At 37.7% G+C, this 24,519-nt stretch overlaps 1 protein-coding gene across 3 annotated transcripts in view; it reads right to left on the bottom strand.

Moving 5' to 3' along the window:
• GPLD1 (glycosylphosphatidylinositol specific phospholipase D1) overlaps positions 1-24,519 on the bottom strand; it is a 55,085-nt gene that overhangs the window by 29,460 nt on the left and 1,106 nt on the right. The window contains exons 1-12 of one of the 3 annotated variants that reach the window (XM_060189292.1): positions 21,627-21,738; positions 21,146-21,228; positions 19,074-19,129; positions 15,730-15,808; positions 11,537-11,634; positions 9,929-10,039; positions 7,629-7,677; positions 5,920-5,974; positions 3,460-3,567; positions 3,133-3,160; positions 2,898-3,037; positions 2,406-2,471 (exon numbers count right to left, since the gene is read on the bottom strand). In XM_060189292.1, the coding sequence (XP_060045275.1) occupies positions 2,406-2,471; positions 2,898-3,037; positions 3,133-3,160; positions 3,460-3,567; positions 5,920-5,974; positions 7,629-7,677; positions 9,929-10,039; positions 11,537-11,634; positions 15,730-15,808; positions 19,074-19,129; positions 21,146-21,228; positions 21,627-21,652 (899 nt within the window). In that variant the 5' untranslated portion in view covers positions 21,653-21,738. Of the gene's footprint in view, positions 1-2,405; positions 2,472-2,897; positions 3,038-3,132; positions 3,161-3,459; positions 3,568-5,919; positions 5,975-7,628; positions 7,678-9,928; positions 10,040-11,536; positions 11,635-15,729; positions 15,809-19,073; positions 19,130-21,145; positions 21,297-21,626; positions 21,739-24,519 lie in introns of those variants that run through there. The other 2 variants (XM_060189291.1, XM_007525943.3) reach the window with 2 other exon arrangements.

Here is a 24,519-nt window from a genome sequence, read left to right as displayed (position 1 = left end):
AGTGAAGAATATAATCAAGTTGACTACAGATTTTAAAAACATACAATTTTAACATAAGAAAGCTGAAAGAACAGCAACCGTAACAAACAGTACTTTAGAAAACTCTGTATGGATGATTTCACAAAATATCCTAGTGAACACATTTCCAAGGTTTGAAAAGCTTGTCCTTATATATGACCAAGGAGGTAGGACAATCTACCTCACTTACTCATGAAATAAACCTTTAAAACAAACAAACAAACAAACAAACAAAAAACATTGTCCTTACAAAAAAATGATTTCTCCTATAGTCTGAAAGTTCTTATAGATTAAAAGGTTTGCATTCCTTTCAGATGACTGAAAAGTCAAACTATTTAAATATTTCACACAAACATTCAAGAAAATAAATTAAGAAAAGTAGCTGGGGAAAATGGTATTCAGATATGCTGATTTCTCTTTAAAGACGTCCTAGAGTTAAGTCTACACTATAAATGCTTTCCCAAGTTTATATGTGCTAAGCAGCCTTGAAAATATGAAGAGCCAGACAGGTCTCCAAAATGATGGGAGCGAAAGTCAGACAGCAGAAATGAATGAAGGGGGCCTTGGCACCAGCAAGTGTAGAAATTCTGACAATAGGGAGAGTGTAAGTGAAATCTAAAGGCATTCAAGTTAATTTTTTTAATTACCCACTTCAACTAAATTAAACAGAGGGCTTAACTGAACACTTTCTGCATATTTTTCATTTTTCGGAAGCTCTAAATTCTCCTTCCCCTTCAGATCTTCCATTTCTATGCCTTTTTGAATATTTAACTCTTATGCACCCTTAAATATGTCAGTTGAAACATCCCTTCCAAGCCTCCCTGTGATAGTCTTATGTATCCCTACCTATCCCAGCACTTGTCCTTCCTAGTGTTTCCAAGTTCTTGTTTAATGTCTATCCACCCATGTAGCCCGACACTCCACCAGAGAAAGAATTGTTTGTTTTGTTCACAGTGAGATGTCTAATGCCCAAACTAGTTCCTAGAACCTGGTGATAAGGAAATATTTTTATGAAATATTTTTAACTAGTAATGCATATTTGTAACATTAACAGAGCTATTAAAATATCAGCACCTGGACCAGCAAAATAGCTCACTTAAGTGTGCTGCTTCGCCATGAACATGACCCAGGTTTGAGCTTGGACCCCAACACGTGAAAGGAGTTTCAGTGCTACAATTTATTTCACTCTCTTTGACCTTTCTATCTGTATCTAAAAAAAATAAATAAATAAGAAAGAAAAAAAAAACTATTAGTACCTAACAGGAAATACTAACTCCAACCGGAAAAACACACATCAGACTCTCTGGTTCTCTTTCTCAGATCTCACTCCAAGACTCATTGATAAATTCTTTTTCCAAAGTAATGTTTATGTGTAATAGTGACAATGATAAAATGCTATCAACTGCTATTTCAGATTTACTGTGCAGTTTACTAATGTGTTAATTGCTTCCTATTCATTCTTACACATGCCCTACACCATTATGCTGGGAGTATGAGTATGTATTGTTTTCATTTTGCCAAAGGAGGAGGTTTCAAAATATTAAGCAACAAGTTTAAAAATCACACAAGGGGCCAGATGGTGGCACACCTGGTTAAAGCTCACATTACAGTGTGCAGGACTGGGTTCAAGCCCCCTATCCCCACCTGCAAGGGGAAAGCTTCACAAGTGATGAAGCAGGGCTGCAGGAGTCTCTCTGTATCTCTCCCTCTCTATCTCCCCCTCTCTGTCTCTAACCAATAATAAATAAATAAATATCTAAAAATATCACACAAGTACTCCTATATTTTTATCAGTATTATTTATAATAGCCAAAATATGGAATCAATCTGAATGCCCATTGATAGATAACTGGGTAAAGAAACCATAGGATATATATCCAATGGAATTTAAAAAGATGATATCATGCCTTTGGTGAGATAAAGTGGACGGAACTTGAGGTGACTATGCTAAATGAAATTAGTAGGGACATGAAAAATAATTACTGGGTGGTTTCACTCCTATGTAAAAATATGAATAACTAAAACAAGCTGGAAAAAGATAACAAAACTCAGCCTCTGTGAATATCATGGTAATAGTAGAGGAAAAGAGCTGGGAGGTAGGAATTTCAATGGACAGGCAGTGATGACAGTGGAAGGATATTAGAACTTTGGTAGTAGGTACAGAGAATCTCATATAAAGGTATAATACTGTACTCCTGAAAACTTACAGTATGGTATGACAATGGCACATCGATACATTTTGTTTAAAAAAAAATAAAATCACATCCATAAATGGCAAAGAAGGGATTTGAACCAATCTGTCTATAAGTTCCATGCTTTCAATGTCTAATGAATATTCCTCCAGGTGCGATGTTCTTTTTCTATGAATAACATTGGAATCCACCTACCTCTGGGTGTTAGTTTGATTGCCACCACATGTAATGAGCAGAGGGTTCTCAGGTAGGCTGCAGGCACTAGGGGGGAAATAGTGAAGGAGTTAGGCACTTTTTTTTTTAACCTTTTCCACTTGGAATTTTACTGAGAAGGAGTGGTGTGTTTCAAACCATCTCTAGCGACTTGGCTTTACATAGCCAGCTCTTAGCTAGTACACTGGGGTAAAAAAAAATTTTGCTTTTTTATTATCTTTATTTATTGGCTAGCGACAGTAAAAAATCAAGAGGGAAGAAGGAGATGGGGGAAGAAAGAAAAAGAGACACCTGTAGCACTTATTCACCACTTGCAAAACTTTCCCCCTGCAGGTGGGGACTGGGGGCTCGAACCCAGGTCCTTGTGAACAGTAACGTGAGCTCAACCAAGTGAGCACAAAAGTCCTGAGAGTTGTGGTGAGGAAGAGAGAGGCAAAGCAGGACATAATGGATAGAAATAGAATAATAATTCACCTGGTCCCATTTTCTAACATGAAGCTTGTGAGACGGTAGATATTAGTGGACCAAAATGCCATGTCATCCAGTCCTCCGAGAAAGTAATCCTGGAATTGTTCCACCAAAAATGGGGATTTTTTAGAATAAGTGGGATAGAGCTGTGGCAGAGAGAAAGAAAAATGAGAAACAAAGTATACCTTCTGGTATTTATAGAACTCTTTAAATTAGTATTTTGAAAAAATGAAATCTTTACCTTGGAAACAGCTAATAGCTCACCATGCCTACAACATAAACAATAATGTTGTTAGTGAACGTGATTTCTTCAAAGAAAAGAAATAATGAACAACAACAACAAAATCCATCATCTGAATAAATACTAAAATTTTTTTTAAAAATCCATCATCATACACCAACTATAATGCAGCTGTATTTGAATAAGGAAAATCATCTTCAGGAAGCAAAAAATACCAGTAAGTATACTAATAAAATCAAGTAAAATTATTTCAAATTTTTATATTTGAAAAATCTACATTTTGAATATATGTATATATATATATATATGTATATGTATTATACTTACATTTCCAAAAACTGAAGATATGAACAGTCAACAATTACATGTTTGGTGATAACTTCTCGGCCATAAAGTTTCTTATAAATCTCCAGTAGATCTTTTACGGGTACATACCTGAGAAATACATTAGATTCTTAAGTTGAGGATAGTAATAGCAACAATAATAACTACCTGTAAAATTCCATGATTACTATGTGCCAGACACTCTGAAAAGGACTTTACATGCATTAGTTGACTGTGCCAATAATCCCAAGTGGTTGGTACTACCGTATTCCCACTTTACATGAGAGGGAATATTAACATTGTTAGTAATCTGGAAAAATACAAATTGAAACTTTAGTGAGATATCATCACACACAAAACAGATCAGAACAATTTAAACTTAGACAACACCAAGAGTTTTAGAATGCAGAAGAAACAGAAAGAAGTCTTATAAGCTGTTATAAAAAGTGACAGGCGTACAAATTGGGAAGAGGTTTTGGAAAAGTCTGATTATTTAATGAAATTAAACATGTATAAAACCACACAACCCTGTAATTCCATTTCTTATGGTGGTTTCTTTTTTTTTTAAGTAGCAGTTTAATAATGGTTTACAAGATTATAAGATTACATGGGTATAGTTTCACAACACACCCATTGTGGTTTATTGAAAGACATTCACTTCTGTTACACAAACAAATCTACAAAAACATTTCTTAGCGGCCTGGGTGGTGGAGTACCTTGTCTAGTGCACATATTACCATGCACAAGGACCCTGGTTCAAGTCCCTGGTCCTCACCTGCACAGTAAAGCATCAATGGCAGCAGGTATTTATCTCCCATTCCCTCTCAATTTCTCTGTCCTATCAAATAAGTGAATGAATAAATACACATTTAAAAAAGAAATTACCTAACTATAAAAATAATGCTTCATAGCAACATTATGTGCAATGCAAAAGAAAAATTACAACTACTTGCATATCCATCAACACTAGAACACTGTAATTTGCACTGATAAATCCTTGTAGTAAAAGGACATACAGTGGTGAAAATGAATGAACTACAGATGAATGTGTCAGTATGACCAAAATTCAAAAACAATTTTAAGCAAAAAAAAAAAAAAAAATTCAAGAATAGATGCTGTGCCATTCTATTATTTAAAGTGAAAAAAAATCATAACATTTTACATATGGATCCATTCATATGCAGTAAAACTACAGAAAACAGCAACAAAGAAAACTCAGAGAAATGGCTACCCCTTATTGGAGTGAAAAGATGTGAGAAAGAAAAGGCTTCTAAGACACTCTGTTTCTTAAGCTGGGTTTTAACTACACAGGTGAGCATCATCTTAATTTTTTTATTGTATAAAAATATTCTTTAAAAAAATACTTATTTAATGAGAGAGAGAGAGAGTGCTCCGGCTTATAGCAATGCTAAGGACTGAACCTGGAAGCTCAGAACTTCAGGCATAAAAGTCTTTTGCGTAACCATTATGCTACCTCCCCAGATCCTGAACACACTTATATAAAAATACATAATACACCTGTTATTTTATATAAGATATATGAACACATTCATTTAGCATAGATAATAATCATCATTTTTTTAAAAAAGAACTTGTTTATTTATTTTTTAAGATTTTATTTACTTATTTATGAGAAAGATAGAAGAGAGAAAGAACCAGACATCACACTGGCACATATGCTGCCAGGGATCGAGCTTGGGACCTCATACTTGAGAGTCCAAAGCTTTATCACTACATCACCTCGTGGACCACAGGATTTGTTTATTTTCGTAAGAGCAAGAGAAACACCAGAGCACTGCTCATCTCTGGAATATAGTGATACCAGGGATTAGAACTAGAAACTCTGGCCTATAAGTTCGGTGTGCTATTACTGCATTATCCCCAGAACTGCTTTTTTTTTTTTAATTTAAGATTTAAGGGCTGAGAAAATAGCATAACGGTTATGCAAAGAGATGCCCATGCCTGATGCCCAAAGTCTCATGTTCAACCATCTGTCTCCACAATAAGTCAGAGCTGAGCAGTGCTCTGGTAATATATATATATATTAAAAGAATGAATAAATTATGACAGATTTAGGAGTACTGCTCATTCACAAGTAGTGGAAAAGGATCAAAACCACAGCTGCATAAATGTCAACTCCTTCCCCGGTCATCACAATGAAATCTTTTAAAGAATCTACTAAGACTGCAGCTTTATTGTTCAAAATGTGCAAGAGCATAAGATTCTCCTCTATGGTGCGGGGAGATAGTACAATGGTTATACAAAAAGACTCTCAGGCCTGAGGCACCAGTGGTCCCAGGTTTAATTCGGAGCACCACCATAAACCAGAGCTGAGTAGTGCTCTAGTAAAAACGGAAAAAAGAAAAAGAAAACCCCTTCACTATATAGTAAATGATATTTTGCAAGGAAAAACAAAAGTCCTTAAGTGTAGATATCACAGATTTAAATGTAAATTGCCCTTACCAGTGCCGTGCAAGGTAATTAAAATTGAATTCAGATTGGCTCAACACATCTCCTCCTATGGTATGAGGAAAATAATTACATTTCATGAATTAATGATAGCATAGCATGCTTCTTTCAAGACAAATCTACACAATCTAGACCAAATTCTTCATATTGTGCACTTTTGTTAATTGTTTTAGATAGAAGTATCTTTTCTTAATTTTATTTATTTTCCCTTTTGTTGCCCTTGTTGTCTTTTTATTGTTGCTGTAGTTGTTGTTGTTACTGATGTCGCTGTTGTTGGATAGGACAGAGAGAAATGGAGAGAGGAGGGGAAGACAGAGGGGGGAGAGAAAGATAGACACCTGCAGACCTGCGTCACTGCCTGTGAAGTGACTTCGCTGCAGGTGGGGAGCCAGGGGCTCAAACTGGTCCTTGCACTGGTCCTTGCACTTCGCGCCAGGTGTGCTTAACCTGATGCGCTACTGCCCAACTCCCAGAAGTATCTTTTTCTTTAAAAAGAGGTGATCTGAAAGATCTTAAAATCTGAATTAAAAAAAGAATTTCCCAATCAAAAACTTCTAACAAATGTTAGTTTTCACTTTAATGGAAAATGGACCAGAAGGGTTCTCTATTATTATTATAATTTTTTATAACAGGTCTCTTAGCTCTGGTTTATGGTGGTGCAGGGGACTGAACCTGGGACTTTGGAGCCTCAGGCATGAGAGTCTCTTTGCATAATTAATATGCTATCTGCCCCCACCAACCATAAGTGTTCTTAAAAATACCTCCCCTCGGGGGTCGGGCGGTGGCGCAGTGGGTTAAGCGCATGTGGTGCAAAGCGCAGGGACCGGCGTAAGGATCCCGGTTCGAGCCCCCGGCTCCCCACCTGCAGGGGAGTCGCTTCACAGGCGGTGAAGCAGGTGTCTATCTTTCTCTCCCCCCTTCTCTGTCTTCCCCTCCTCTCTCCATTTCCCTCTGTCCTATCCAACAACGAATTGTGTCAACAAGGGCAATAATAATAACCACAACGAAGCTACAACAAGGGCAACAAAAGGGGGGAAAAATGGCCTCCAGGAGCGGTGGATTCATGGTGCAGGCACCGAGCCCAGCAATAACCCTGGAGAAGGAAAAAAAAAAAAAATCTCTCCCCATCTAGTCAGTGTCTTTAAAGATAATTTACTACAGAAAATAGTGAAGCCACCAATTTAAGACTAAAAAGTTTTAACCTTATATAGAATTGTGACATAGTTAATGGTAAAATGAAATTTTTATATGTTTATTTATTATTGGATAGACACAGAAATTGAGAGGGGAGCTATAGAGAGAAAGAGGCAGAGAGACATCTGCAGCCCTGCTTCACCACTCATGAAGCTTTCCCCTTGCAGGTGGGGATATGGGACTTGAAGCTGGGTCCTTGCACACTGGAATGTGTGCACTTAACCAGGTGCACCACCACCTGGCCCCATAAAGAGAAATTTTTAAAAAATGCATACACACAGCTTTTCAGAAGCATATCTGTATGTTAAAATGAGGTATACCTACATTTGATCTTAGCCTAAAGGCTGAAAAGCGATAAAATGAGGTATACCTATATTGGAAACAAACTGCAGTATTATATGCTACCAGCAAGATAATATAGCAACAATCCTAAATTACAATAGTGACTTTCATTAAAGTGAAGCATAACTACTGCAAAAGAAAATTTGACAAATGTAAATAAACAGTACCAAAATCACCAGCTGAATGTGCATCTGAATAGGAGCCATGAAAATCAATCTAAGAAAGGAAAAAATAGATTATCTAGAGTATATCACAAATTAAAGCCCAAACTCATATTCTGTGGTTTAGCAAACAGTGAGAGCCAATAGTTTAACCCAATGAATTGCAAGAGATACATAATGGTTAGAATCAGTTTTCACAGCTATATTTAATGTTACTTTATTTGCAAAAAAAAAAAAAAAAAAGGCAGCTGAGCTGCCTGTTTAATGTCTGGTAACAAAGCTATTGCAAACGTTTATACCTAATAGTATAAATACAAATCTTCAAGTTCATTCTTTCACAAAATAATATAACAAATGGCCAGAGTGGACTGCTAGAATCAAGTCACCAGGTAAGATCACAATTTTCAATGTGAAGATAGGACATTGTCAGAGAGAAAGTTAAAAAGGAAGAAACAAAGCACATGGAGCTATTTTTTTCTGCACCTTCCCCCCACTCCACCCCCTTTTTACTGAACAGAATCTTGTATAGCTATCCCTATCCTTATTAAGAACACCTCTTGAATAAAATACAAAGCTACTCAAACCTTCCAGCTAAACTAGAACATTGCATCATCTCACTACTTTTAGTGAGAATTACTCATTCTACCCATGTAGATAAATTTACTCACTAGAAAGAAGAGTATTAAAAAAAATGAATAGGAAAAAATGAAGACATAACAAAAACTACATTGGAGGGGAAAAAATCTTGTTTTCATATGACATCTGAGTAACCAGACATTTTCCTTTCCTTTCCTTTAAAGGGGTCAGAATTAACTTGTTTTGTTTTCGTTATTTTTAATGACATAATAATAACTTAGAAACTGTGTTTTAGGGGTCCAATTTCACACTTCAAAAACATGTTGCCACTATTGCCAATGTGCCAATGTCCCTTTCACATAGCTGTCTTCATAACCTCGGTTCTAAGGTCAGAGTCGAAATAGGAATTTGTTTTTGTTTGACTTTCTCTGTTCCCTTTATTTCTTTATATCTTTCTTTTTTTATTTTATTTTCTTTTATATTTATTTATTTATTCCCTTTTGTTGCCCTTGTTGTTTTATTGTTGTAATTATTGATGTCATCGTTGTTGGATAGGACAGAGAGAAATGGACAGAGGAGGGGAAGACAGAGAGGGGGAGAGAAAGATAGACACCTGCAGACCTGCTTCACCGCCTGTGAAGCGACTCCCCTGCAGGTGGGGAGCCAGGGCTCGAACTGGGATCCTTATGCCGGTCCTTGTGCTTTGTGCCACCTGCACTTAACATGCTGAGCTACAGCCCGACTCCCTCTTTATATCTTTCATATGAGTGAGAGTATCTAGTGTTTGTCTTTCTTCTGACTTTTTTGTTTACCATCAGTTTCTGACATTGAGTATCACATCCTTAAAGTCATTACCTAGTAGGGAAGCAAAATATCTATCATTCTGCCCCACCTCATCCCCACATGTCTTTGGAAAAAGGGTTAAATTCATGGGAGGGACGTCTGGTGTAGAATGTAGATTAGCTTCCAAATAGATCCCTCTTAAACAGAATCTGGTGTTTGGGGGGATGGGTGTGTATCACTGTCTTCCAGTCATCTGGCCAGATTTTTTTTTTTTTTTTGCACCTCCAGGGTTATCTCTGGGACTCAGTGCCTTCACTATGAATCTACTGCTCCTGAAGGCCATTTTCCCCCCATTGTGTTGCCCTTGTTGTTGTTGTTATTGTTGTTGTTGGATAGAACAGAGAGAAATAGAGAGAGGAAGGGAAGGCAAAGAGGGGGAGAGAAAGACAGACACCTGAATTCCTGTTTCACTGCTTACAAAGTGACCCCCTCCCCTTGTAAGGTGGGGGTCAAACCAGTATTATTATTCTAGTCCTTTGGCTTTGCACCATGGGCACATAACCAGCTGCGCTACCACCCTGCCCCCCAGGCCAGATCTTCTGAGATATTCAGGACTCCAACTAGGGACTGGCACTGCCTTATATTCTCTTCTCTTCTTGAGAAGACAGAACTTTCACCATTGAACCCTCCTTCTTCCAAAGTCCTCTGTGCTGTAAGTCCTCTGTGCTAAAAAAAGCTTTTCAGTTGGTGCATAAGATTGCATGACATGAGTTCTCTCAGAATCCCCAGATCTCTCCCATCTATACAAGAGGTATACAAGCTGTTGAAATTCTTCTTTCTTATCAGTCTGGTGTGCTCTTGTTTTAATTATTATCCCAGACTTGAAGAACCTGGAGGGATATAGGGTGGTTTCTTTTCACCTGCACACTTTAAAGATATATACTTACCGCTCCCATTGTTCTAAGAAATCCTTGTTCAATACCCAGGCTATGCCAGCTGATATCTGCTGCCATGTGGGAGGTAATTCCAAACAAGAAAGCTACTAGTTTCTCTGTATCCTGTCAAATAAACAAACTAGAGTTAGGTGTATCTGAGTTGTTTTATAGCAATCCTATTAAAAGTTTTAATAAATATGGATTGATTTCCATTACTGACACTTAAATAAATCAGTAGTAGGTACACTGCAGCTCCTAGTTTCAAAAACAAATGACTTTTGAAATGTTTTGTAGTGCCTGAGAAGTACTACTGAAGAAAAGTAACCAAGTAACTTAGCCCCAACTTAAAAAAAATGCTATTGGGGGGGGCAGGTGGTGGAGCAACTTGTTCAGTGCTCACATCACAGTGCACAAGGACTCAGGTTCGAGCCCCTGGTCCCCACCTGCAGGGGGGAAAGCTTTACAAGTGGTGAAGCAGGGTTGCAGGTGTGTGTCTCTCTCTCTCCCTCCCTTCTCAATTTCTCTCTGTCTCTATCCAATAATAAATAAACAAATAAAAAAACAAAAATAATTTAAAAAATAAAATAAAATAATAATAAATAAATTTTAAAATGCTATTTGTCGGGCAATTGTGAGGAGTGTCACAAAGCACCCTGCATTCCTGATACTATGGCCTATCTACGTAATCATTGTTTTGCCTGAAAGACCCCACCCATTCCATTCCTTTGATCTATCTTCTTTCTACCCTCAAGACCCCACCCTCCAGGGTAGTATTAATCCTGCCAGTTAATACCCTCCTACAGTTGCTAAGGAAGTTCCTACCTTTCCAGCTCCATTTTGCCTTTCTCTGCCCCTTTCCTAGCCATTTCCATTTCCAACTTGCCACTTCCAGGTCTGTCTTTTAAAAGCTGTGGCTCTCTGATCAATAAAGACATTGCATTGGGGGTCGGGTGGTTGTGCAGTGGGTCAAGCGCATGTGGCGCAAAGCACAAGGACCCACTTAAGGATCCCGGTTTGAGCCCCTGGCTCCCCACCTGCAAGGGAGTCTCTTCACAGGCAGTGAAGCAGGTCTACAGATGTCTATCTTTCTCTCCTCCTCTCTGTCTTCCCCTCCTCTCTCCATTTCTCTCTGTCCTATCCAACAACGAACAACATCAACAATGGCAATAATAATAACCACAACAAGGCTACAACAACAAGGGCAACAAAAGGGGGAAAAATGGCCTCCAGGAGTGGTGGATTCATGGTGCAGGCACCGAGCCCAGCAGTAACCCTGGAGGGAAAAAAAAAAAAAAAGACACTGCATTGTCTCGCCGCCACGTGTTTGGTTCCTGAGTCATCGCCCTTGTGTTGCTGAGTGAGTAGCAGCCCAGGCTGGCTCCAGTTGCCTTCTCTCCAACCCAGAGAGTAGGTGCCTGGGAAGAGGCACCACCATGCTAGCCTGGCAGCTATTCAAGTAATTAGTCACCTACTTTGTACCAAGCATTCAAGTACTAGGTTTGGAACTGAGGTAATTTAAGTGGTCTATACAGTTTGGGGTGAGGATTCAGATGGGTTAAATGCAGGTGCAAAAATAGGACTGGAATTTTAATTTTTTTACGATCAGTGAGCAGTGCCTACCTTCTCCCAAGGTAGGGGATAGTTCTCTCGGATATAATGTATGCTTGCATTGAGAAATGGAGTCCAGTGAGTGCTTTCAGACACATCATGGAATTTTCCTGACAAAACAAAAACAATTCTCAGGAGTCTCTTAAACAGTTGGAGATTCTCAATCAAATTTTCTACCACCATGAAGTGTCATGCCATTGCATTCAGTTCCATTTCCTTCCCTTCAACTCTTAGTTTCTCCACTAATGCTCAAAGGACATTTCTAGAACAGCAGATTCAGCTAAAAGAGAGGCACTCAATGGACTCATAAGGTCTAGTATCACAAAGGCTGTAGCAGAGGCTGGGATGTGAAGTGTTTTCAGTATCTGAGAGCAAAAGCTAAGTGTGTGTGTGTGTGTGTGTGTGTGTGTGTGTGTGTGTGTGTTCATCAGTGACCTAAGTGCTGCACAAATGGATAAGTGAGTAAAGATGTGTACCTGCATATTGAAATACTGCTCAGTTATAATCCATGTCAATCATAAATAGCCCCTCCAACAGTACAGAAAACACAAGCAGTAAATATTTAAGTAGACATTTTATGGTATTTTTTTTTTTTTAGGTCTTGCTTGCTGAGCTTTTGTCTAAGTCTAATCATAGCAGACTATTGAGCACTTCACATCAGGCTCAACCTGACGCTGTTGACTGGCTACGGAAGAAGGGCAAACGCTAGAAGAAGATTGAGCACTTTTACTTTGAGGTATATAGTTTTCCCTAATTTATGGATACATGTGTTCATGTACCCTGTCCCCTAGGTCCTGGTCTCTATCAAAGAGGCAGCTGGGGAGACAGTAAAATGATTAGGCAAAAAAAAATCTTTCATGCCTGAGGTTCTGAAGTTCCAGGTTTAATCTTCAGCACCACCATAAGCCAGAGCTGAGCTGTGCTCTGTTCTTCCTATCTCTCTCATTAACATAAAATACATAAGCGGGGGAGATAGTATAATAGTTCTGCAAAAGAGACTCTCATGACTTCGGCCCAAAAGTCAGGTTCAATCCCCCGTAGCACCAAAAACCAGAGCTCTGGTGAAAAAAAAAAAAAAAAAAAGCAGTGCTCTGGTGAAATTAATTAGTTAAATTAAAAAAATACTTATGTATTTATTTATTGTAGTTATTGTTGTTGTTGGATAGGACAGAGAGAAATGGAGAGAGGAGGCTAAGACAGAGAGGGGGAGAGAAAGATAGACACCTGCAGACCTGCTTCACCGCCCGACTCCCAGTAGTTTTTTTTTTTTTTTTTAAAGAAACATTATAGGGCATGTTTAATTAGAAATAAAAATTCAGAAAGAATTGCAGCAAGTAGGAAAATAGCAGTATTAGATAATGATACAGGAGTCGGGTGGTAGCACAGCGGGTTAAGTGCACATGGCACAAAGCGCAAGGACCGGTATAAGGATCCCGGTTCGAGCCCCCCACCTGCAGGGGAGTTGCTTCACAGGCAGTGAAGCAGGTCTGCAGGTGTCTTTCTCTCCCCCTCTGTCTTCCCCTCCTCTCTGCATTTCTCTCTGTCCTGTCCAACAAAGACTACATCAATAACAACCACAATAATAACTACAACAATAAAACATCAAGGGCCACGAAAGAGAATAAATAAATAAATATAAACAAAATGATACTTGAGGGTAATAGGGGAAAAAATATTTCATATATGGGAAAACAGTAAGAGCCAGCAGTCACTGACACTGAAGGCATCACTGTATTTTTTTAAAACCAGTGAGACAATGGCTAATCACTACATTAAAGTCCTCAAAAAGGTTTATAGGATGAGCCAGTGTGCTGTCTTTCCTTAGTCAATCCTGATTCACTCTTTACTCCCTTCATCCTGCTGCCTTTGAAGAAGTGACTTCATCAATTGACATCTTTGCTCTTAACTTTCAGTGTGTTAGATTTGGCCAATGGAGTAAACCAACAGGAAACAAGAGAATAAAAAAAAGGCTGGGGTATTCTTTCCTTTGGCTCCCTGTGTGTGGGTCCCAGTGGCTGCCATGTACTGTGACTAAATTTCAGCCCCACAAAGAGGCCCCTTTCTAGTAATCTGTCTGCAATTCCTCTACTGCCCCCTACCTGAAATTTCCTTACATCCTGCGACAGCTTTGAAAAGTTCTCTTAACAAACTCCTCTCCAATTACTCAATTTGGGTGCATTGTCTGTGTCCTAATGGGGCCTCATACAACCCATACGTCTAGTTTGCTGATAACACTAGCTCAGATGTGCCCAATTTTTGACAAAGCCTTTATTGATGTCAACAACGACAACAGCAACAAAATACATGCAAAATTGGTCGAAAAGTGAGAGTAGTTTTATTATTTTGATATTTTAAGATAATGATCTTTTAATATTTCAAATACTTAAAAATCATCTCCAAGATGTATCACCTTCACAGTACTTTGCATATGTAGAATTTCATACCTAAATTTGATGATACTACTTTAGTTTACTTTTTAGCTACTTAGTAGACTCGGTAACAATGTCTATTCCTTGGGGTCTTTTTCTTTGACTGATTCTTTTGGGACCAGGCTGATGGATTATTTTATGCAAATGAGATGGTTAAAGCAAATTCATGGTAATATGAGTCATCAGAATGTTTCATTTAATGGAAATAAGCAGCGAATTACCACATTTATGCACATTGTTGTTTTGGAAGTTAATATCCTTTTTGGAGGTGAAAGCGTTTGAATAGCTCACACAGTCCTGTAAAAATTACAGCTGGCTGCCTTTTAATAAAGTAATCATAAATAATTACATTTACAGAGTGAAAAGTGAATTCACAGCATTTCAAAGTCAATTTTGGAAGTACTACTAAGTACCAACCCATAAAAATATACACTAGTTACCTTTTTAAGTGTCCATCATTAGTACCAATAAAGATTCAACAAAAATTACCTTTATTCCCATATCTCAAAACAATTCTGTAGTCTTAGTGGAGTTTTAAGTATAGTCATACACCTTAAAAATTCACATTGTCTTCTATGTCAGACTGAAAATACTACTTTTTCTAGATATTCTTCACAAAATCTTATTAAAATTCCTAGTATCATCACCCCCAATTGTACAGTAGCACAACCACCCCATGTCATTTAACATGATAGCTCCTTAGAAGTTTCACATCTAAATTACCAAGAACAAAATCCTTCCCTCCCTTATCTTGCATTTAGTTTCATTCTATCCAATATAATAGTCCTTGGATTATGTACCACTATGAAAGTATAACTGTATCAAAATTACCATGTTTATGGATACAATGTAACAAAGTTACATGTAATGACAAAGACTTAAAGTTATGCCCAAGAACAAATAGGACATGCTAGCTACAAAAAGTCCTATGAAGAGGAAAATCCTAAATTCAAATAACTGACAGGGGCCAGGTAGTGGTACACCTGGTTGATGCACATGTTACAATGCCCAAGGACTAGGGTTCAAGCCCCCAGTTCCCACCTGGAGGGGGAAAGCTTAACAAATGGTGACTCAGTGCTGCAGGTGTCTCTCTGTCTCTATCTCCCCTTCCTCTCAATTTCTGGCTATCTCTATCCAATAAATAAAGATGATTTTTTAAAAAAGAGAAACAATTTGAAAAAAAAAGCAAAGAAACAAATAACATTGACAAAATTATGAATAATTAACTTTAAAAGTGATTACTGTGTCTCAGACATGGAAACTGAAACCCAACATGTAAGGGATTTTTTAATGTCACCTGCTAACAGACAACATAAAAGATACAGAAACAACAGACCACTTAGTCCTTTTTAAAATGTTTTCTCGTCTGCTAGAAAGCAGTAGAATGAGTAAAGTTACCTAGAATAAGGTTCAGAATTTCATTTTAAAGGTTTTTTTTCTTTGACAAGACAGAAAAAATGAGAAGGGGGAGATACATAAGAAGAGAGACACCTGCAACACTGTTTAACTACTAATGGAGCTTCCACCATGAAGTCATGTGTGGAATCAGTGTGTGGAGCCCTTGAGCATAGTAACATGCACTCAACAAGGTGCACTACCACGTAGCATGCCAGAATTTCTCTACGTAAGCAAGCTAAGTCTGACTGAGTGGGAAAAATTGACAACATGAACTAAGCTGCTGAATAACAGCATTGAAAACTTTAAAGTGCAGTTAAATATTAAGTCACTTTCTATTATTCAAGTAAAAGTAACGGTGTCTACAAATCTTCACCCTACCTCTTTCACAGATACTAGGGTAAAAAGAATCAGGAAACACGGTCCCAGCCTGATATGCATCCTGGTGTTCAAGTAGCAACTGGGAAATAGGAAAATATAAAGATTAGAGGATAAGTATCAACAGTCTGGGAAATTCAGATCCAACCGATCTCGAAGATGCTAGTTATTTTCACAGGGGAACAAATAGGTGGTGGTAGTGGAATAGGGGGAAAAAAAGGTCAACAAATAATAAAAATGCATGCATAATGCAAGACAACACACTACAACACAGAACTTCAGATTCTTCACTACCAAACCTAGGCAGGCTACTTAGGAAGTAGCAAAAATTACCAATTTAAATTTAACCTTTCATTTTTGTTGGCTATTCAGCAGAGTAGAATCTTCCTAAAGCCATTTTACTGCCTTGTTGCTAGTTTGAAGAACATTTTCTTTTCTTTTTTTAAATTTTTTATTTATAAAAAGGAAACAGTGACAAAACCATAGGATAAGAGGAGTACAACTTCACACAATTCCCACCATCAGACCTCTGTATCCCCTCCCCTCCCCTGATAGTTTTCCTATTCTTTAACCCTCTGGGGGTATGGACCCAAGATTATTGTGGGACACAGAAGGTTGAAGGTCTGGCTGAAGAACATTTTCAATGGCCAACTGTAAATCAGTGAAATGAGGAAAATACAGACACATGTTATATGTATACACATGTAAGCATGAATTTATGTATGTGAATAGATGAATAGAAAGATCAGTTTTTAGTCCCTTAGTGTGAGACTATGCCCTTTTTAATTTTAGAGAGTTGAAAATCCTTTCCCTTTTAAAGTGATATAAAAGTAGATTGCACAAGTTTTTGTTTTTTGTTTAGTTTTGTTTTTACCCCAGCTCTGACTTACGGTGGTGGTATGGGGATTGAAACTGGGACTTCGGAGTCTCAGGCATTAAAGTCTGTTTGTGTAAACATTATGTTACTTCCCCTACTCAAGGTTTTCTTTTCCTTTTTTTTTAAAGGTTTATTAATGAAAAAGAGAGGAAGAGAAAGAGAGAGAGAGAGAGAGACCCAAGCATCACTCTGGTGCATACAATGTCAAGGATCAGAGACTCAGAAGTTTATAATTTCAAGTCCAGTGCTGTAGTAACAGCACAGCATCCTGGCAAAAGCATAGGTTTTCTTTCAAATGTTCTTTCTTTGTTGACAGGTTTATGCAATTCATGCTGATCCCCACTCTATGGTGGCCCTCACTATCCATCTCCTAATACCAAATTGGGGGTGGTGGGATGGGGACATAAAGAAGTCAAGTTTCTTAACCTAACACTTAAAATATTCAGGTTTCAATAAAAAAAAAAAAAAATCACCCACCACACATAACATTGAGATGACATAATTTTAGAATTATCTGTGTTTTTTTTTCCTATGCTATTCTGTTGTTCCTTTTTATCTATTAACTAGTCTTTATATGCCATTCATAAGCTCATTAAGTATCAAGGAGATCTGTCAAGTAGAAACATTTTTTCAATTCTTTTTTTTTTCTTCATGTTTCTTTTCTTTTTTTCCTTATTGGTGGGTGGTTAATGGTTTACAGCCTATTTTTTCAAGTCTAATATCACTTGAGTATGTATTGATTTGCAGAATCTTTGTTGTTACAAGACTACATTTCCCTAATATAAGTATCAGTATGCTACTAGCTCCAATAAACCATCATCTTATTCCACTATAAACCATCATCTTATTCCACCATTCCTAAATTCCTCTTACAGTAATCCTCCCTTCCTCCTCCTGACTCCCTGAATCTACTATCATAGACTATAATCCATTGAGAATTCAGCCTGTATTTCTGATAAGTGTTTTAAAGCAACTTTCATTAAAAAAAATATGCTGAAAAATTAAAAGACATTTAAAACAAACAATACCTCCCAAAAAATTATCAGTAGAGAAACAGATACAAAGAAAAGCCTATTGGAAATTTTAGAAATGAAAAAAAAAAAACTAAATTAGAAGTTAAGAGTCCAGAGATGATAAAAATTGACATTGTGTGCTTTCTGATACGATGAAGACACCCTATGTCATTTTTTTAAAAATATATTTTAGACAAAAAAGAAAGTTAAATAATCTGGGTGGGGGAAACAACATAATGGTTTATGCATAATGATTTCATACCTGAGGCTCCAAAGTCCCCACTAGGAGAAAACAGTCTGTACACACTCAGGTTTAATTGTTCACATGGTAAAGCAAGTAGATTAATGCTTTTCACTCTACAATGACTTGCTCAGATTTAAATAAAAAAAAAAAAAAAAGCAGAGACAAAGAGAGAGGTAAGGAGACAGACACCATAGCTCCAAATTTTCCTCCAGTGTAGTGAGAGTCAAGCTTGAACCTGGGTCTGCATTTGCAAAGTACAGCATTATCCAAGTAAATATCCGTGCATATCCAAAGTAGATTATCCAAGTGAGCTATTTTGTTGGCCCTTCCTGTCTATTTTTAAACAGGATCACTGAAGATGGGAGTCAAGTAATAAATACCGTTTTTCCCTGATAAAAATCAACAAGTAAGGAGGCTGAAGCAAATGATTGAAAGTATAGGATACAACAGATTTCAGTAACTTTAGTATCCTACTTTCTATACTGGATAATCAAGATTTATTGGTATTAATTTGATCCAAATATGATAATATCAAGAGAAAACATTAAATACATTGTATCAAATTTTAAGTATTTAAGAAGCATTTTTGTTACAAAGTATCATCCAACTATAGAACTAGAAATAGTGTAAAGAGTCAGAATAGTGGGGAAGACAGCATAATCGTTATGCAAAAAGATTTTCAAGCCTGAGGCACTGAAGATCCCCAGCACAATCATAAACCAGAGCTGAACAGCAATCTGGTTAAAAGTAGTGGGACTTGTGTGGAATTGTACTCCTCTTATCCTATGGTCTTGTTGATATATATATATATTTTTTTTAACCAGAGCACTGATCAGCTCTGGTTTATGGTGGTGCGGGGGATTGAACCTGGGACTTTGGAGCTTCAGGCATGAAAGTCTCTTTGCATAACCATTATGCTATCTACCCCCACCCGATATTTTTTATTTTATAAATAAAATTTTAAAAGGGGGGGTTGAAAGGTATAGAACAGATTAACTACTATGGAGGTGGATAACTAAATATCTGTTAAGACCTTTAGAAGGAAATGCATAAGAAATAAAACTTAAAAATCAGGGAGACTTCCAGGGGCATTTTGCTCTCCCTAATCAACTAGGAATAACAAAGAGGATCGCTGAAGATTACTTCAGGAACCCTCTAAACCAGGAGGTTATCACTGGGGCTCAGTGAAGAAAAAAAAAATCAAACTTTATACCTTTTTGTAATTTACAGTCCCACCCTGAAGCTGAAGGAATTCCAGAGCTCTGTGACCTGAGGAAAATAAATGCACAGATCAATAAAGTTCAACTGTAACTGAAAATAAAACTTAACAGATCATTTTAAGGGAAAATAATTTTTATGGTTATAACTGTCAGAAAGTGGGAAATGAAAATTATGTACTCATATTTTCCATTGGCATTATTCACACAGTATGTACTATTGTGATACAACAAAATATTTGCATGATGACTTAAAGTTAACTCTCTGACCCTGAGTAAATTATTTAACTTCTCTAGGCCTTAGTTCCTGCCTACGTACACTTAAGTAAATAATACCTCTCTTACAGATTTACTGAGAGAATCACAGAAAATAAGTGGTAAGTGACAAAGACATTTAACGGGGAAAGCTTCACGGGTGGTGCAGCAGTGCTGTAGGTCTCTAACATTCTGTCTATCTCCCTCTGTCTTCATCTCCCCCTTCCCTCTCAATTTCTGTCTCTATCCAAAATAAATAACGATCTTTAAAAAGAGTGATAATTTCACAGCCTACATATGTAACTTGTAGTTTAACAATCCAATCCATTAAATGAGGTCACTTCTGACTAGCTCAGAAATATAGACCTTCCACAGAGGTATTATGTAAGAGGTGAAAATATGAACCAATATATTATAAAATCATCTACAGCAGTAAATAAATACTAAGGGTTTTATTTCCCTTTGCATAGAAATTCTCAAAAAAGTATATATTAAGAATGCCTTTCAATTATGCTCACACAAGTAAATTTACTACATGCTATGTTATATTAATATGTTTACTATATATTAAATGCTAAAAAATTTTCTAAATATTTTATTTATTTTAATGAGAGAGATACAGAAATAGACCACAGCGTCTCTCAGCTCTAGCTAATGGTGCTGAAGACTAAACCTGGGATTACAGAATCTCAGGCATAAAAATCTTTGGCATAACCAGTATGCTATCTCGCCAACCCTATAAATGTTGAAACTTTTTTTTTTTTATAACCAGGCTCTGAGGCTTGAACCTAGGTCTTGCACATTGTAACATGTGTGCTCAACCAGGTGTGTCACCACCAGGCCCCACTAAGAATATTTTACATTGACAGATTATTATCTGTAATTAAATTCTGCTTTGTACCTCCTAAAGGTGATGTAACTATAAAGTAAATAAATTGCCTTTATCTAAAGGAATATTTAGCATACCATGTATATCTGAAATGAACCTGAAATCTGTAATATAGTCACACCTCATTATACTATACTGTCTCATATTGTTCAATGTATAAATATACCTCATTCACTCAAGAACCAGATACTGATAAATCTGTATTTGCCCATGAGCTTGTTGACAGTCAGTTAGTTGGCTAAACTTCAGTCCTCTTTCTGAATACTTCTCATGCCAGGAAACAAACACCCCTGCTTATTTGCTTTCACTGGACCAATCATCTTTAAGACCACTTGACTCAGGGCCCTACTCCCATGATGATATGGGGCCCTTTACAGGTGTACTTGGAAGTGTGAAGCAGCACAAACAAGTTCCTCATTCCTACTCTATCCCATCCAGCCAGCTTTTCCTCTCCTACTCTGTCAGCGTCTCTGTTTTATGGCAACCTTTAGTTTATGCAATTCCTCACTATTCTCTACTCTGAGCAACCACCAGGAACCCCGTGATCAAAGAGGCTTCCATGCTCTTGCTCCCTCCCTGCCCCTCCAGAGTTCACCCTGATAATCCCAGTCCCCAGCAGCCACCCCAGCCATGGCTTTTACTTGCTTGGTCTGTATAGTGGGGAACTTGTGATCAACTTATGGACAGACTTTAAACTTCTTTCTTTTTTTAATATTTTATTTTAATGAGAGAGGGATACAGAAAGAGACCAATGCACTGCTCATCTCCAGTTTACGATAGTGCTGGGGATTGAACCTGGAGCTCAGCGCCTCAGATATGAAAGTCTTTTTGCGTAACCATCATGCTCTCTCCCCAGCCCCAACTTTAAACTTCCTAACACATTTTGCCTGATTCGTTGTCCTGCCAAAATGCACTGGTACTTACCTATTTCGACGTGTGTTGAAATGCCACATGATGAGGCTCTAGCACAGAGACAGCCCAGGACAATCAGCAGGCTAAACCAGAACCTGGAAGCAGACATACTTTCATCACTCCCTGCAGGAGCTCAAAGCCTGATATGCAGACAGACCCACAGTTTTGCCTTTAAGAAGGTCACTGACACTGAAAGCCCAACCTTGTTTCAAAATCATATTTCCCCTGAATGTCAACTGTTTAATTTCAACAGACCACCAAACAAACTGTCTACCTAAAAGGGACAAAAAAAACAAGTCAATGAAATTGACATGCCTCCAATTAGGTGCATTGCCAGTTTCTGACCAAGACTTTGTTTTGATTGCTTTTAAATGAGAGCTTGTATGGAGTTACAAGCAACATAGTCTCCAAATATTCTTTGCTCTCTTGAAAATAAAACAACAAAAGAACTTAACCTCTCCAAATCAACAGTCAATAAATTGGATCAAATCACCTTATGAAGACCCATCTCACAGGCATCCTCACCACACATTCATCAGCTTGCTCTGCTTCCTCGCCCTTAAAGCTTCAAGTGTTGGGAAAGCTTTTACGACCATCAGCTGGGACTGGCTACGCAGCACTTGGCAACAGATGCTGACACTGTATGTGATTACACAAGAGCAACAACTCCTCGTCTCACTACCTTTGACTATTCTTCCAGGGCTTATCTGAAGTCTGTTGAACAGTCAGATTCCTGCAGCTCAATCAAAGATGCTGATTTGACTGGAGTCGGTGTGAAACAGAAAGTTTAGGACCAAGAAATAAGAGTTCAGAAAATGTCTCAGAATCCACCTGTCATGAAGTATCTGACCAGGAGCAATTAATTCATGGGGATTTTTTTTTTTTTAATGAAAGGTTAAGCTTCCCATGAAAATCATTCCAGTCTGAAAGCTTTCACTATTCAAATTATACATTAAGAACAAGAAAGGAAACCTAAGAGTAGGAAGAAATGGTTTTCCTTTCCAGATGAGCTTACAGAAAGAGACGATAAGAAGATGGGATGACCTGAGATCTTTAGGTGTCTGCCAAGTTTCCTCAGCAACCTTATCTAAGTCACCTGCAAAGTCCCAAGAAAATTAATTGTGAGGCTCTTCCCCTATGGCTGGACCCAGCTGCTCCAGGCTGCTTTTAAGACAAAGGAATTGTCTTAAAAATTGTCTTTTAAGACTGAGGAATTGATACTTTGTTGACTAAACAAATGTCTTATAAACATACATTAACTTATACAAATGATTTATTTACTTCATAAGCAAGCAACAGAGAACACCACTGTGTCATATGCAGTGCTAGAGATTATTTTGAGAGTTTCACAATGAGTGAGCTCTAGCTCCCCAGGTGCTAGGTCAACTTACTCTCACCCTCTGTCAACAAAATTCTCTTGTCAACTGTACTGTAAATCATTAACCTCCCAATAAAATATTTTTTTAAAAGAATAAGAAATTCACACACAAAACTTCATGTAGAAGTCTGGCCTTTGTTCGTTTGTTTGTTTGTTCATTTGGTGGTGTGGAGAATTAGACCTGGGATTTGGAAACCTTAGGCATAAAAGGTTTTTTTTTTTCTTATTTATTCATTTTCTTTGTGGGGGGGAATTAGTGGTTTATAGTTGACAGTAAAATACAGTAGTTTGTACATGTGTAAAATTTCTCAATTTTCCATATAACAATTCAACCCCCTGTAGGTCCTCCTCCGCCATCATGTTTCAGGAACCTCCCACAACCACCATGCCAGAGTCTTTTACTTTGGTGCAATACACTGACTCTAGTCATGAAAGTATTTTTACATACCATTATGCTATTCCCACCCCCGTCATAGGTATTCCAGTGTGATATGGCAATCTGCTGGAGCTGGGAAACCAACTGCACCCCCAAACAGAGTGTATCCTGCCAGGGTCCCTTTACTCCCCCACATACACAATGGGTTGCGATTTCTATGCCTTTCTGATAAAACTTTTCATTCAACCTTCCAAAGCCTACAGGGGAGGTGGGGCTTTGCTGAGGGCTGAGACATCCAAGAGTAGACATTCAATGCTAATAGCAAGAAGGTTGCAGAGGAGTAACAAGAAAAAAACATCCACCTGCAGGAGAGTCGCTTCACAAGCGGTGGTGAAGAAGGTCTGCAGGTGTCTATCTTTCTATCTCTCTCCCTCTCTGTCTTTCCTTCCTTTCTCCATTTCTCTTTGTCCTATCTAAGAATGAAGACATCAATAATAACAGTAGTAATAACTACAACAATAAAAATTTAAAAAAAGAAAAAAAACAAAGCTGCCTCAGAATATCAAAGCAATTTTAATAAAAACAAATCCAACCACAAAGCACCAGAGAAGGAATCAGATTCAGTAGTCAAGAAATATGAATCCCAAATTTCTATATGTAAATATATATGCATCTATATTTGTATTTGAGGTTCAGAATGACTTCATCCTATTAATGCAACAATGGGGATTTGCAGAGAACACAAAAACAGTAAGGGGCTGGGAGAGATGAGATCATGAATTTTGTAGCTCTACAATCTGATTTTTTCTTTCCTATAAATAAATAAATAAATATCTCACTTTATATTTGCATTTGTATTACTAACAAGTAATTCTCAACCTAAAGGTTGTTTCTTCCAGTTCTAGAAGAAATTAAGCACTTTATGTGCCCCTCCCTAAATGTATTGTGAATCCTGAGTGTTGTGCCATCTCAGCCTAATGGAGAGGTTAACTAGGAAAGGGATGGGCACCACTCCAAACAAAACCTTTAAAGGTGAGTTTACTGGGCAGGGAAAGAAAATGATGGTTAAGCAAAGAGACTCTCATGCCTGAGTCTCCAAAGTCCCAGGTTCAATTGCCCAAACCACCATAAACTAGAGCTTAGCAGGGCTCTGGTAAAAATTAATTAAGTAATTGTACATTTACTAATTTTGGATTAAGAGATTTTTGGACCACAGTTTACTTCACCTCTCAGTACCTCAATTTCCTCAATAGAACAGCCTTTTCCCAAGATCAAAGAAATCGGTTATCACTAAAGTCCCCTCTTCAGGTAGTAGATGGAAACACATCAGCTTCCAAGTTCTGAGAGTGATACTCAGCTGGCAGCCATTTCTATCAGTGCTTCCTCTCCCCCAGTTCTTCAAGTAATGTAACATAGATGAAGTCATGATGCACACATACAAAAGACTAAACTTTGTCTCCTGTTTCTTCCAGATGTGACTGACTCAAGAGTGACTAGCTTGAAATAAGCTAAAAACAAAGTTGTCAAGTACAGACTCTTGATTTTTTTTGGGGGGGGAAGCCTGAGGGGAAAAAGTGAATAAAATCTAGAAGAGCTAGTGAGAGACTCTCAACTAAAGCTGTAGGAAGGAAA

The sequence above is a fragment of the Erinaceus europaeus genome, chromosome 4, assembly GCF_950295315.1.
Source record: "Erinaceus europaeus chromosome 4, mEriEur2.1, whole genome shotgun sequence".
NCBI classification, from domain to species: Eukaryota; Metazoa; Chordata; class Mammalia; order Eulipotyphla; family Erinaceidae; genus Erinaceus; species Erinaceus europaeus.
This window is presented reverse-complemented; position numbering and strand designations above follow the sequence as displayed.